The sequence below is a fragment of the Myotis nattereri genome, assembly GCF_964212035.1.
Source record: "Myotis nattereri genome assembly, chromosome: 18".
NCBI lineage: Eukaryota > Metazoa > Chordata > Mammalia > Chiroptera > Vespertilionidae > Myotis > Myotis nattereri.
Window position 1 is genome coordinate 25,474,824 of NC_138093.1, and position 15,506 is coordinate 25,490,329.

Here is a 15,506-nt window from a genome sequence, read left to right on the forward strand (position 1 = left end):
GTTAGAAACATCGATGAGACAGAAACATCAACCAGCTGCCTCCTGCACACCCCCTACTGGGGATGTGCCCACAGCCAAGGTACATGCCCTTGACCGGAATCAAACCTGGGACCCTTCAGTCCACAGGCTGATGCTCCATCCACCGAGCCAAACAGGCTAGGGCTACCATACAGGCTTTTATAAAAGATTTTTATATCTAATTTAGCATCAAGTATTTATACTTTTTAAACTAAATCATAATTCAATTATTCCTTTCCAATACCTGGAGGAAACATAGAAAACCCATGTGCCTTTTCCTCCTCCTGGCTCCCCACTCACGATCCTCAAATTGGGCATCAGAAAGCACCCAGGAATCTCATTACCTAGGGACTGTTTCTCACAGTGCAGCGTAAACTTTTGAACGAAAAAACCATTATTAATGCCAGTGTGTTGACAGGGTCTCCATAGGAGAAGAGGTCGTTCACATTTATCTAAGCGGCAGTCAGTCAACATGGGCTGATTTATTTTGTCAGAGTACCAATCCTGGCTCTGCCCTCGTTGGAGGGTTTCAGGACTTCTCTCTGAAACGATCCCCTGGGAAACAGCCGAGTAAGCCTCATGCTTTCAGGTGCATCCTACGCAAGAGGATGCTCAGGTGACAAGGACCGCGTGCAGCCTTTGTGCCATCCGGCAGTGTCTGTCACTTCCAGGGACAACAGAGTCTGTCTGAAAGAGCCTGTGTAGAGTGTCAGGATTGGACGATAAATAAGTCACCCTACCGCTTAGTATTTTCTAACACAGTCCACACGCTGTCTTTCAAGGGGCAAGATAGTGAACGCGCCTGGTGGGTGGCTCTTCCTCGTAGCTGTTTGAATGAGGCAGAGATGCTGGACCGCTCTTAGACGAGGGAACATCGCTTCTGTATCAAGGTTGTGATCCTAGAGACACGCCCGACGGAAGGCTTTTGTTAGAATTGTTTCTCCAAGGGCGAGCGGGAAGGTGGAAGTGGTCGTTTACTTCCTGTCTTGGACCTCTACCCAAAGTAAGGTTACGATTTCGTTCCAGATCCAGGTGGGGTTGGAAATACACGGCCTTGTCTAATTACTTCTGGGTTGGGCGGCTTTCATCCAATTTGTTTTAACCAAAGGGATACCTGTTTTTTGTTGTGTGTTTTTTATTGATTACAAAACATGTAGTGAAACCGCACAAAGCTGAAACCACTGAGGTTTTCGTTTTTGCTTTACCACCTTGGGGTCGTCACCATCAACCTTGGTCCCAAGCTCCTGATATGGACCCTTGAGCCTGGAGATTCTTTTGTATTGACTTTATTGGGGTGACATTGGATAAAACATCGTCTGTGGATTGTATTGTGTGTTTACCACCCCAAGTCAAGTCTCCTTCCATCACCATTTTTCCCCTCTTTCCCCTCTTCTACTTCCCCCTCCTCCCCTTTCCCTCTGCTAATCACCTACTGTTGTCTGTGTCTATGAGGTTTGCTGTGTTTGTTTTTTCCTTAATGGAACCCAGACACTCTTGCTCACAGGAGGGCAGACCCATTTGGAGAGTGGATTTTACTAAAGAGTTCCCCTTTTGTCCATCTAATGTGCATATGTTGAGTACTAACCACACATTATTGTTTTCGTGCTGTGATAGTTCAATAAAGGAGTGAATGGAAGTTAACAACAGTCATAGAACATGAGTGCCGGAAGGTTTTCTAGATGAGGAATTAGAGGTCTGTGCCTCACCCCTGCTAACATCTGCGCTGCGCTGCCTCTGTGAGGTCATGAATCACATGCATTTAAATAGAGATCATGTGGTCAATTAATATCATATATGTTGCCCTTCCCATTGGTGATCTCGGCTCTGCTTACCGGTGTTACCACATTCATCTCACAAGGTTTGCTGTTAAATGGGGTAAGATAAGCAAACACACAGGGCAAGTGCTACCCAAACCTGCCTCCTGACTTTCTCCTTTATTCCAGTGGAATTTCTGTCCCTGGGAGGCACATTCGCTGTCGCCAATGCAGAAGGTGTTCAGGGCCAATGTCAAGTTCTCAGCTCATTTGCTGCCAGCCCTCATCTAGACAGCTGAATATCATGCTGATGCTTTGCAAAATACACATTTCCATATAATAACTAGGGTTATACACAGGGTGGAAATATGCCATGTGCTGCTTGCCTATCCTTTTTTAAATCGAAAATATGTATCTGAAGAAAAATTTGGCACATACCTCCCAATAACACCACTGTAAATAACATATACATTGACAGGAAGTTGTATTCCTTAAATCGCAGGCACTGATAGACTCTTATGAAATGCATCTGTAGGATTACTGTAATAACACTTATTCTTACTATAACTTCAGAGTGTTTCTGTGGAAAAGTCTGCAATAAAGAAATGTCCACCTCCAAGTTTAGGGCCTCAGCATTTTTCCATGAGGGAGGAGGTTTAAGAAAACATTGAAATATGCGCTCTTTGTTTTTCAGCATGCACATCTCTGAGAGCCAACAAGAATTCTTCAGAATGCTGGATGAAAAAATCGAAAAGGTAAGGAGTCAAAGTACGTGTTTCAAGACTAATTGCCTCTTGGGTGAGGGTAACAATCTTCTGGTTCCTATGTCACGAAGTTATTCTTGTAAGGGGCTGGGTAGAGAGTTAACACAGAAGTTCCCCCGACACCAAGAAAATGTGACTGTGAGAATGTCTCGTGTCTAAAGAGGCTTCCCAGGACCCTGGGCTACCCCTGATCATTCATTAAAATGGGCAACACCAGATAGAGACGCGTTGTCTCTAGGGACAGTGTTCTGTTCACTGTGTGTTGTCTGCCCCTGAGGCCCTGCTCTGACCTCAGACTGCAAGCAAGAAGGTACCTGCCAACAGCTACCTGGTGCCTGACACTACCCTTAAGTTCTTACCTCGTGTGCACGTTGCAATCAGCAGCCACCTCAGGGTATTAACTGAGAGACATGTATTATCTGTGTCTTACAGGCAAGGAAACTGAGGCTCAGAATGCTTGAGTCACTTACCCCGTTTTGCAATGGTAATAATAATGATAATAACATTGGGAGCCCACTTCTCTGAGGCTCCAAAGCAGTCTCTCCAAGTTGCTCCTCTAGGAATGTGTGGATTTGACACTGACAGTGAGATGCAAGGTTGATCCATGTGGAAATTGGACCCATACTTATGATCTCTGAGTAGCAGCATATGCTAAGCAGCTGAAGGAGTATGGACTATGGTTAATGATTACAGGCTTGGAGAATTTAAGTTCATCACTGCAGAAAGGTGAATTTTAACTATTAAATCGGAGTGTTATCGTTGGAAAGCTTTATTCAGATGAAGAGTAAAATCTTAAATTCAGAGCATGTCATTACTATAGGAAGGCATTACAGGCCACTTTTACCTTTGAAATTTTTTCTGTTTTAATTTTTATTTCTTTTTTTTTTTTTTTTTTTTTTTTTACTTTTTGTGGTCCTTTTATCTGAGGATTTGTCCATGAATTTCTCAGTTGTGATCTCTATCACTCAACGGAAGATAATGAAGAGGTCTTAAATTCATCAGTATTTCAGCAGCAGAATAATTGTATAATAAGAATAATTGTATAATCTAATGCACCACTAAAAGACCAGCAAATATCACCAATGTGAAAATAGAGATAGATAATGAATTTAAATGGTAGTTTAATCTATATCACTCCCTGACTGTGCCAAAACCTCATTTTAGGAATATAATATTTTACTTTTATTTTTAGTGAAATTTTGGCTTATGCATGACTTTTCAGATGGAAAATTTACCAAGTCTCACATATTGGTTCAAAAGCTGTTCAACTTGCCGATACGTTTTGTTTTAGTAAAGAAAAGCATAAAAAGAAATTATCTGTCCCCACTATTTTGGTGAAGATCTTTTCATTCTCAGTTTATTTGGACTTTTTTCCTCTGCGAGCTTTCTGGCAACAAAAAGATCTGCTTCGTAGTCAGGTGTAGTCTGTAAAAATTGAAATCCAAATTGTAATTTACCTTTAAACAGCATATACAAATCTGACATGGCATTAAAATGACCTCATTCCTTTCTGGTGTGTTTCCATAATTGAAATTCTACCTCTTTTTACTCAAAAGTGAAATTCATTGTTCCCATCTACAATTCAGTTTCCACTTTTACTTCTGCATCGAGGTATAGAGAGAAGGATGAGTTAAAAACAAGTGTTCCCACTATTGAGGACATTTTTTAATTTTTAATTTTTCAATTACAGTTGACATGCAATATTATATCAGTTTCAGGCATACAGCCCAGTGATTAGACATCATGTAACTTATTAAGTGATCTCCCGATAAATCTAGTTCAGCAAGGGGGTGTCGTTTAATCTGACAGGGGCCAGGGCTAAGTCTAAAGTCCCTTAAATCCAGGTCCAAAAAAATCAAGGGTTTACTGTATAAGGAATCAGTTACAACAGGGAAAATTTTTATAAGATGATGTTAAATGTGTCAATAGATTGAAGTGATATTAAAATGACATATATATGAACAGAGATTTAAGAGAAACTTGAACATGCTATGTATTAGGAAGATGGGGCTGTAGGAAATTTTTTAAATTTGATTTTGATTGATGGTTTTCTTGTGTATAAGATAAGAACAGTTTTATGAAATGCCATTTTGTGGAACTCTGCTGTTTGATGGTGGTGCTGGTCTCTGCAGCGGCCGGGGGGCCAAAGCCAGCCACCAGACAAGAATGTTGTTTACATGTTCTCATGTGGGGAAAACAAGAAGCACAATCATGTTTTCTGACATGAAAAAAACATGTGAACTTCCAAATTCAGTGTCCACAAAGTTTTATTGGAACACAGCCCCGCTTTTTATTTTTTCTTGTATCTGCGGCTGCCTTCACCTTACATCGCCGGAGTTGAGTTGCAGCAGGAACCATATGGAATGCAAAGCCTAATGTGTTTACTGTGTGGCCCTTGGCAAAGAAAGTGGCCCACGCCTGCTCAAGAACATCAGTTGAGTGTGGCCCAGAGACATGGGCACCCACCTACTTTATTCCTGCTCCTCTTATCCTCATTCCTGCTCACTTCCTCCTGGGGAGCAGCATCTTTGAGGTCACCTGAATGCCATCGTCAGAGAAAGCTTGACATCTGTGCGCCATAAAGCTTCTAACATAGCCCCCCTTTTGTCTGTAGGATGAGGATTTGGGTTTATTAAACACTTTACGAGGGGAGGGGATTAAAGCCGTTTAGTTAATACTCATTCTCTCTTGGAAATGAAAAGCCCAATATACTGGAATTGTTGTCACTGCTGTGGGTACCCTGGGGATCCTTCCCTTAGATGATCCAAGCAGCTGTCAGAGGCTGGAGGCTGTCACACTCCTCCTGCTCATTACAAACCCAGACCTTTTTCCAACTGAAATAATAACATGTGAGTCTAATTAGAATAAAGCCTGTTAGAAACAGAGACAGCCATTAATGCCTCGATTGGTTTTTCTAATGAACTAAGTCGGGGGAGGAGACGAACAGCACAGCTCATGACTCTTGCTTTTCTTCGGCGTTTGTTGTAAATTGTTGTTGGACCGTAAGTGAAAATGCTATTGAAACGCACCCTGTCTGGAGACGCTCTGTGAGTCCAGCCCTGGCCATGGTCCCACAGGAGGAGGATGGAAGAGGGGCCCTTCATGGGGCCGGGGGAGGGGGAGGAGGCTTTCATTCTACTTTCCCAGCCTTTCCCGCCTCCTTCTGATCATGTTTGTTCTGGATTCTAGCTCATTGTTCCCACTACCCAAGGGGTGGAAGGCGGCTCTCCCGCCCTGTACTCCTGCTTCAGGGACAGAGCTTCATGGCCAGATGCTCATAGAAACTTGCATCTGAGGTTGTTTCTGGCTGGTGATACCTGGAGGGAAAGGTTGCAGGGGAGGGGTGTTAGGGGGGCAGAGACGGAAGATGACCCGTTAAATTTCTGCACCAAAATCCAGATGTGGCATTTGGGTTTCATTGCTCACGATCCTCTTTGGTGCTTGGAAAGCCGGTCAGTCGCACAGTGCAGGGTAGAAGGCTATGCAGGAGGCATAACTGAGTCAAGAAATGGAGGTTCAGGAAGCCCACAGTTAGGAAGAGAGAGGAGGAAGACGAATCACGCAAAGGAAGCAGATAGTGGGTAGGAGAAGCGAAATACCACACAGGCCAGAAACTAACAGGTGCTCCCAGCATCATCCCGAGAGGTAAAGGAGAGGAGGATACACTCTTCGGTCAGCCAGTCAGAACACAAGAGCCTGCTTTGTGACAAGCATCACTCACACTTCCAGACAGAAATAAGCCTTGTTTAAGCCAACTTCTATAATGAGCCTTCATTACAAAAATTCATGTTTGTGCCGAAACCGGTTTGGCTCAGTGGATAGAGCGTCGGCCTGCGGACTGAAAGGTCCCAGGTTCGATTCCGGTCAAGGGCATGTACCTGGGTTGCGGGCACATCCCCAGTGGGAGATGTGCAGGAGGCAGCTGATCGATGTTTCTCTCTCATCGATGTTTCCAGCTCTCTATCTCTCTCCCTTCCTCTGTAAAAAATCAATAAAATATATTAAAAAAAAATTCATGTTTGCTTTCACCAAACATGAAAATCTTGACTGGAATATCTAGTTTATGTTCCTAGTACATGTGAGGTTCTGTTTTTTAAATTGATTTTAGAGGGCAGGGCAAGGGGGGAGGGGAGGAAGAGATATCAACTTGTTGTTCCACTTCTTTACGCATTCATTGGTTGGTTCTTGTATGAGTCCTGACTAGGGATTGAACTGGCAACCTTGGCCTAGAGCAGTGGTCGGCAAACTCATTAGTCAACAGAGCCAAATATCAACAGTACAACGATTGAAATTTCTTTTGACGCCGAAACCGGTTTGGCTCAGTGGATAGAGCGTCGGCCTGCGGACTGAGAGGTCCCAGGTTCGATTCCGGTCAAGGGCATGTACCTGGGTTGCGGGCATATCCCCAGTAGGAGATGTGCAGGAGGTGGCTGATCGATGTTTCTCTCTCATCGATGTTTCTGACTCTCTATCTCTCTCCCTTCCTCTCTGGAAAAAATCAATAAAAAATATATTAAAAAAAAAAAAGAAATTTCTTTTGAGAGCCAAATTTTGTAGGTAGGTACATTGTTATTAACTTAATTAGGGTACTCCTAAGGCTTAGGAAGAGCCACACTCAAGGGGCCAAAGACCCGCATGTGTCTCGAGAGTCGCAGTTTGCCGACCATGGGCCTAGAGCAGGGGTGGGCAAACTTTTTGACTCGAGGGCCACAATGGGTTCTTAAACTGGACCGGAGGGCCGGAACAAAAGCATGGATGGAGTGTTTGTGTGAACTAATATAAATTCAAAGTAAACGTCATTACAAAAAAGGGTACGGTCTTTTTTTTCAATAGTTTTATTCATTTCAAACGGGCCGGATCCGGCCCGCGGGCCGTAGTTTGCCCACAGCTGGCCTAGAGGGACGATGCTCTAACCAACTGAGCCACCTGGCCAGGGCTCAGTGTGAGGTTCTTTAATGCAGAACCTGGTGACAACAGCAAAAGACATAATTTAGGATGCCTGACTGAACATTGTGGAAAGTAAACTAGATGTCATTCCAAATGTGGTTTACACAGGTGTTACCTATATACATAAAAATGGTGAATGATGGACTGTGGCCTTCTGTTACCCACTTTTGCGTCCCCTGCCTCTGACTTGCCTCTCCTAAGTTCCAGGCCATCCTCAGAACCAGTCTGTGCCCCCGTCTCTGCTGATACTTCTGCTCAAGCCATACTCTGTATCCGTTGAATTGCTAAAGAGGGCTGCTTTTTCCACCGTGACCTGCAAAATGTTGACAGTTTGCTTCGCTTATGAGAGTCCCAGGACACCTCCTGTATCATGTCATTCATAGCCTCCACCTCCATCCCTACACACACACACACACACACAGCACTCCCACCCTCCAGACACCCGCCTTTGCATAACCATTGTGATAGGTATCGAAAGACATGTTGGCTAAAATTACTATAAAACGTGGTGGTGGTGGGAAGGACCACTGGGAGAGGAAGAGACCAGCCCCTTGAACAGCTGGGGGAAATGTCACTTGAAGAGATGATGTTGCGATGAGATCATGAAGATGCCATAGGCTGGGAATGTGAGAGATGAGAACAATGTGTGTGGAAACAGTGGTACCCAGCAAGGACCTGCCTGTTTGGGACACGTGGTGATCGGTCCTGTTGGTGGTGCTTGCGTGGCAGCAGGGAGCACAGGAGCCATACCTCAGCAGGCTTTTTTTTATTAGTGGAGGGGAGGGGAGGGTATATTCAATGGATTTTTGTCATGCTTGATAAAAATGCTGCAATGAAAATATTTTTACACGTGCTCTTAACTTTATGGAGCTATAATTTACATACCATAAAATTTATTCATTTGAAATGTACAAGTCAATGAATTTTAGTAAATTTACCAAATTGCACAACCATCACCACACCCCAGTTACAAAATTCCCCATCACCTCAATAAGATCCCTCCTGCCCACTTACGGTCCATCCCCTTTCCCACCTCCAGCCCAGGGAACCAATGCATGTGTATTTTTTAAATATGTGTTTGGGAGTTTATCTTTGGATACTGATTTCTATGATTTCTATAATGAAGGGTGTGTACATTTTTATGACTCACAATACGTATCACCCAATTGCTTTTCAAGGCAGCTATATACCATTTTACACTGAGGCCAGCAATATATGAGAGTCACATTTCATTGTGGGTGTGGCTATTTTTAAGTAATAGCGTTATTTTAATTTGTATTTTTTATTACTACAGCAGACCACTTTTCTGTTGGTGTGTTTACTGGTTTTAATTTGCTCTGAATGAGTTTCCACTTTGTGCCCTTTTGAGATCCTCTCCCTGTTCATTTTTTTTATTGGGGTGAGCGTCCCACGTAACTTCCATCACGCGCACATGTATGCTGTGGGTATTTTTCCCAGGATGAGGTTAGCCTTTGTACTTCGTGGCATTACTTTCTGACATGCAGAGTCCAGTCTCCCGTGATCGGATGGGCTCTCCTTTCCTTTTACCTTGTGATCTCTTCTGTTTCCTTGAAGCGTTGTCTCTCTCCAGAGCTTTGACAGGAGTTCAGTTTGACATTCTGTTCTATTATTGCCAAGATGTAGCACTTTGATTCTTTTGGAATCTGTTGTTACTGGTGATTCCCTTTGTCAGTACTTAACTTTCACACATCTTAACATCTTAGGCTGCATTCCTTAGATGTTTTCTTCTGTGTTGGTAATTTTTTGGTGGGTCCATTTAAAAAAAAAAACAACTATTGTAAAGCAGAAGCACATGCCAAGGAGGGAGACCTCGATGGAGACCACGTTATTCGCAGATGACGGACCAGGGGACGCTGTTGATCGGGGAAGGCCTATCCTCCGGTCCCAAAGGCCCAGACGAAGCCGTTCTGTGGGCACAAGCAGGGTTTGGGCTCTGCTGCTGAGGGGTTTCACAGGCAGCTTGGAAAAGCACCTGACGTATTCCAGCCGAAAAGACAGGGTTCCCTGTCTGCAAGGTGGAAAGCAGAGGCCGCCCTACGTTAAATGAGAGGTCAGAGGGGAAAGCCTCTAGGTCCCGTCCAGCTCCGAGATTTCAGCTCTCTCTAGTGTTTTTCATCCCTTCATTTATTCAGCAAACACCCATCAAGCATCTGACAGGCGGCCGACACTAGTCTAAATCCTGAGGGTGCAACAGAGTGTGAAGCAGTCCTGCCCACTCGTTACTTCCATTCAAGGGGAAAGACAGCCAATTAAGAAATTAATTAGTACACTAATAATGTCAGGTGATGATTAGTAATATAAATGAAAATGAAGCAGAGTAAGACGTGTTATTGAGTGTAGGGTGTTCAAGGAAGACAATGAGGTGACATTTGAGCAGAGATTTCGAAGGAGAAGTAATGGATACATGAGGGCTGGGGTCAGCAGGAGCCATCCAGGAAGGAAGAAGGACAAGCATCCAGGCCCTGAGGTACACGGCTTGACTAAGGACCTGAATGTAACGAATTGATCTAGCTGTGGGCCGAATTTCTCACCTAAGCAGCTTATGAGCTGTTGGATCTATTGATCTCATTTTTCAATATCATCATAAGAGCTGTAATTTACTAAGCTGTAATTTACCTACTATGTGCCATGCTTTGCTAAACAGCCTTATGTATTTTACTTCTAATTCTCACATCAACACTGCAAGTTAGGTCTTACCGCTCCCATTTTAAAGATGGAGAGACTGAGGCTCAGTGCTTCCTCTCAGTCATTTTGACCTAGCTCTGATCCTCTCCGTTGGGAAAGTACGCAATTCACAGTTGATTGTTAAATGCCTGAGGTGCATGTATTAGCCCAATGCACCCTTGTTTACAAAAATTTACTGAAGACTAACAGGATAAAATTGCACCTGAAACTGCACGGTCAGGCCTAGACTGCTTGTGTACTTAAACTTGAGGAGGAAAGGTACTGTAGGCACTTTGCAGGAACAGTTTATTTGAAGCCACTCATCGAGCGTTCCTCTTTCAACTTGCAGAATTTTAGAATTTGATTGCATATAAGCATAACCCATGGACACAGACAATAGGGTGGTGAAGGCCAGGGGCAAGGCGGGGGGTAGGCTAAAAGGGATCCATGGGGGCACGGGGCGGGGGGGGGGGGGTGGGGGGGGGAAGGGAGGACACATGTAATACTTTCAGCAATAAAGATTTTTTAAAGCTTGCAGAATTTGAAAGTAGGATAATGTCCTTTCCCTTGCTACTCCTTAATATCTCTAATTCTTGGCTTAGACATTTCAACAGACAAAATCGTTTACCCTAGCGCCTTGGAAATCTATGTTCTGAGTTGACATAAACTTCTGTACGTTTCCAAGAAAGTAATGCAAACAGCGGAAGAGGATAGCGGGTGTTCCCCTGCAGAGTAAGAGCACGGTCAGGGACACTTCAGTCAGCAAACACTGTGATTTGTGTGTGTGTGTCTGCACCAAAATGCCCATGTGGTTCTTCCAACAACCCTTCCTGGTCAGCATCATCGGGCATTTCCGGTCCTCCAGCTTGTGGGGCCCTGGGAGGCACCCTGCTCTCTGTAGCTCTCAGTGGGGCCTTTGCACAGGGGTGGAATTGTGTGCAGCCGGCGCTCATTCCAACTGCCCAGAGCCCCTTGACAAAGACTTCCAGTTGGTAGTCCCTTGTAGGGGAAAGGGCGCGCTCCAGCTCAGAGAATGCTGTGTGTCTCCCACACCCAGCTACTCCCACTTCCTGCCTCTGACAGCTGAAGGTTTTAAGGCGCTCTTTTTTAGCACAGCTCTTTAAAAATGCAAATGAGACTTGAAGTCATGTCACAGAAGCCAGCTCCTGTCCTGCCTCTGCCCGGCAGGGCTGGTGTGCAAGTGGGGCCCCAGGTGATGCCAAGATGAGGCCACTCACGGCGCAGCTCTCTCCGGTTCCCATTTCTTAAAGCGATGCCGCCCATCCGGGAGCTCGTGCTCTTGATGTTTGTGATTTTCAGGTTTCTGTTCATAAAATAAGTGTTTCTCAGAGCTGCTGACAGGTGATAATAACAAAAATGAAACTGATTTGAATTTGAATTTTGTTACCAACTTACTACAGTTGGCGGGGCGGGGGCAGAGGGGAGGGCACGGATTACCCTGGGCCCTTGGGCTGGTCTGAGGTTTGCCCACAAGTCACAAGGCACCCCTCCCGCCTTGCAGGGTTGGCCAGGGTTGGCGTGAATACCAATGAAATAATGTCTGCAAAGCAACCAACGCCGTTTTCCTTCTCCTTCTCGCAGCAATTATGGTCATTCCAGAGGAGCCGATGCTTGGGAAATGCAAGTTGCGGTCTTGAGTATACACAGACGTTTATATAGATTTGTTCCTCCAAAGGAGGCACTTGTTTATGGTCATAGTCAACGTGGAGAGTCTGAAATGCACCTTCTACTTCATAAGCCGTTTATGGAGTTGGAGACGCTGCTTTATCAATGAATGCACCAGTTCACCTGTGTGTTGTCTGACTGTCTGTCACTGGGCCCAAGTCTTCCTTGTGGATGAGGGGCCCTCTGAACCCCATCCTGGCCAGCTGGGCCTTTACTTTGTTGTGAGGCCTCCGTTAGATAGAAGGGAAGGGACTTAGGTGTCTGCCATAGACGTTTTATTTGAGAGCGTGTACGTGTGGCCTGTCTTGGGTGCAAGGCTGTGGTGGGAGGAAGGAGTCCCTAACACCTGTCAGGTCACAGTTTAGGAACCCAGTCCTCACCTGTCAGTCGCAGGAAGGGGGTCCCTATTCCTCTGCCAGGGGGCTGAAGGAGCACGCGGTTTAATAGTCATAATAATACCAGCAGCTAATATGTATTGCCTACCTGCCAGGCACTGTGTTTTTTTCCACCTAATCCTGATCATGACCCTCTGAGGCAGAGACGATGATTATCCCCAGGAAACCAAAGCCCAGTCATTTGCCGATGTCACACAACAGCGTGTGTCCCCATATGCACCAGAAATGTGTCCTCTGTCGTTTCTTTTGAAAACTCCATGAGCCCTGCCTTTCCCCTCCAGCTGAACGCCCCGTGCCCACTTACAGATCTGCTCCGGGGCCTGTGAGGAGAGCCCCACCTGGTAGGTGGGCTTCTAGCATAGCGTTGCTATGTCCGGATGTGTCCTGTTTCCCACCCTGGGGAATAAACTCCCAACAGTCAGGGTCCGTGAGGTTCTCCTTTCTCACTCTTCACCATGTGTCCTGGAGGGTGTCTCCTGATGGGTCCCCATTTGCTTGGGAGGGGTCCCAGGGAGGCCGTCACTGTGGGGTGACTGCTGAGCACACTCTTCTCTTCTCAGGGAGGTCGTTGCCCAGTTTCTCTCCCTAGGAGGCGTTTTCATGCAGCGAATAAAACCAAGCTGGCGACCACACTGGGGTCAGGCACTCCGCAAGTAGCAGGGGGAGAGCTGGCAATCAGACGGTGGAGGAAACTAAAATACGCTAATGAATGAAGGAATTTAATCTCCAGCAACCCTGTGAAGTAAGGACTGTTGTTAGCTTCGTTGTACAGATGGGGAAACTGAGACCCAGAGAGGTAACTTAAGTGAGATCCCAGAGCTAGAATCAATCACCCTTCAGCCAGATGGCCCAATAATTCATCACAACCCCAGTTAAGTATTAGGAGAATGGGAAATACTCCCAATATACAGATACTGTGACAAAGAAACATGTAATTCACTTGGTAAATAGTTTTATGTAAAATTATTATATTCTTTAAGTTTGAGGTGCTTTTATGAATAAGTTCTAGTTATTGAGAAAATTCTGTTTTTGAAGGAATATTCCCCCCCAAAAAAAAAAAAATTGAAACATATAGCGTGTATTTTAAAAGAAAAAGGACAGAGGATGCGAAAGTATTAATGGTGACTTCTACAAAGCCCTCGTCTGCGACACTGTGATGCGGGCAGGTGTTCTGTTCCTGTGATGGATTACAGACCAGGAAGCCCTGGGGTTCGACCGAGGCAACCCGGCCAGGTCAGATGTGGAGCTTAAACCCCAGTCCTCAGGGCGCCTTCATAGAGTGTACGTCCTGCTGGAAAGAAGATGACATATGTTCACATGTGGCAATTGCATAGAGTCCGCAAGCCTTCTTGTAAGCGAATGAATCAAAGGCATTTCTGTCTTTCTGGTGCATCCCACACATGCCAAACATAGTCTTAAGATATGTTATAGTCGTCGAGCCCTTGTTGTTGTTTTAATCCTGCTTTAATTTAGAATGGATTAAAACTAAGACATCCCTGGATTACTCCACCCCCTTCTGTAAAATTGTAAATTGCGGGCACGGAGACGCAGCTGTCAGATGTGAGCTGCCCCGGCCCCAGCGGTGAACGGCTTGGGTCCTGTAGGGTAGTATGAGCTCTTACCCATATAAAGTAAGGGCTTATTTGGGGCGTGGTCAGATTGCCATGCCTTGAGGTCTCTGCACTTTATAAATCGGTATATACAGTTTCTAAACAGGTCGTTGTGACGTATCTATCCTGTTGGCCGGTGGTCGCTGATGAGCTCTGGGGTTTGGTGCAAGGAGACAGAAGCCGACAGAAAATGGCTACAGGAGTGACTGTGTCGGGCTCTGCTTGGAATTTCTCACTCACAGTCACTCTCTTCCTGTCCCCTCCAGGGTCGAGATTACTGTTCGGAAGAAGAGGACATCACATAGCACCGACCTGGCACCCGAACCAGGAGCTACTACTGTGTAAATAGGTGACACCCCCGTCGAAATCTCTGCAAAGGTCGGTCCTCTTCACGGAACAGCACTATAGCAAAAGAAGATCGTTCCATATCCTATGCCCCATTAAATTACAGTGTTTCCTAATGAACTCGCAAAGGAATATTGCTAAAAAAACAAACAAAACAAAACAAAAAAAAAAACCTGTCATTGAACTTTCTTTGTTGCTGCTAGTTAAAACCTGTTGCAACTTTTCACTTCTCTCGTGTCCAGGTGTGCAGCAAAATTCTGCGATTTCACCTTAAAGATACTGTCGGTCTTATGGGGCTCTCCAGCCCGTTTCCTATAAGATGAGGTAGTGGTGAACTCGGCTATCAGACTTCTGTTCTCGGGCGGTCCCGCTTCTAAGCGTCTCCTTCCCTCTCTCCTTCCTCCCTGTTTGTCCCAAAGTGGTGCAGAGCCTTGCTTCTCACGGGCTGGTGATGTTGCGCTTTGGAGATGGGATGGTTGCTACGGCCTTGGTTCCCCGCTACGAAGCGGCAGAAAGCATGCTGTGACCCTGACTCCTGGGCGCCACCCAGGAGCCCGCAGCAGGCGGTTTCGTTTACTGGGGTATCTCCATCAAGCAGTGAGCTCGCGACATTGGCTTTGCTCAGAGGCAGACGGACGTGTGATCACAATCATTTCAAATCCCTCTCCCCCACTTTCTTTTCTAAGGAAATAAACATTTTACTGTTTTTATGTATCCTTGTCTTCTCCCATTCATCCAGTTCAGTGTCCTCCGGTGCTCCTGGGCGCGGAAGAGGAGCCTTCCTTTGCCGTGGCACCGAGACTTGGCCTCATGGCTCCCTACCCCTCCCAGGGGTAAGCGACCACGCAGTAGCTGGGCAGCAAGTGGTCAGAAGAGATGAGGGGACCCCCCCCCACGACTTTCTAGGAGGGCCCGAAGCCACCCTGTCACCTTTTTATTAGCAAAGAAACCATCCTACTTCCTACTTCTCCCCCCTCAGTGACCCAGAGCCTGGTCACTTTATTTCCCCCTCCTTGTGGCCCTGGATCGGACAGTGAGAAAGGGTTCCCTCCCTGAAAACGCAGCGAGCGCATTGACCCTCGGAGGAGGTCTGGAGGCCGTCGTGGGCGATGTGAACTGTGGTTTGGTAGAGTTTATTTTTCCATATTATATGAAGAGAATGATCTCTTCCCAAAGACAGAAGTAATATTTTTAACAAATGTTGTCACAAGTAAATAGCCATCAAAAGGTGAAAAATAACTTTTGTATTTTTTTAACACATTTGATAGCTGCGACGAGGGTTGTCTTTGCTACTTCCTGGGG

General features: G+C 45.6%; 1 protein-coding gene across 2 annotated transcripts in view; it reads left to right on the top strand.

Moving 5' to 3' along the window:
- The window catches only part of LOC308533911 (uncharacterized protein C1orf21), a 174,127-nt gene extending 159,209 nt beyond the window's left edge, over positions 1-14,918 (top strand). For both annotated transcript variants that reach the window (XM_081112132.1, XM_081112133.1), the window contains exons 5-6: positions 2,467-2,527; positions 14,126-14,918. In XM_081112132.1, the coding sequence (XP_080968258.1) occupies positions 2,467-2,527; positions 14,126-14,164 (100 nt within the window). In that variant the 3' untranslated portion in view covers positions 14,165-14,918. The remainder of the gene's footprint in view (positions 1-2,466; positions 2,528-14,125) is intronic.
- The last annotated feature ends 588 nt before the right edge of the window (positions 14,919-15,506 follow it).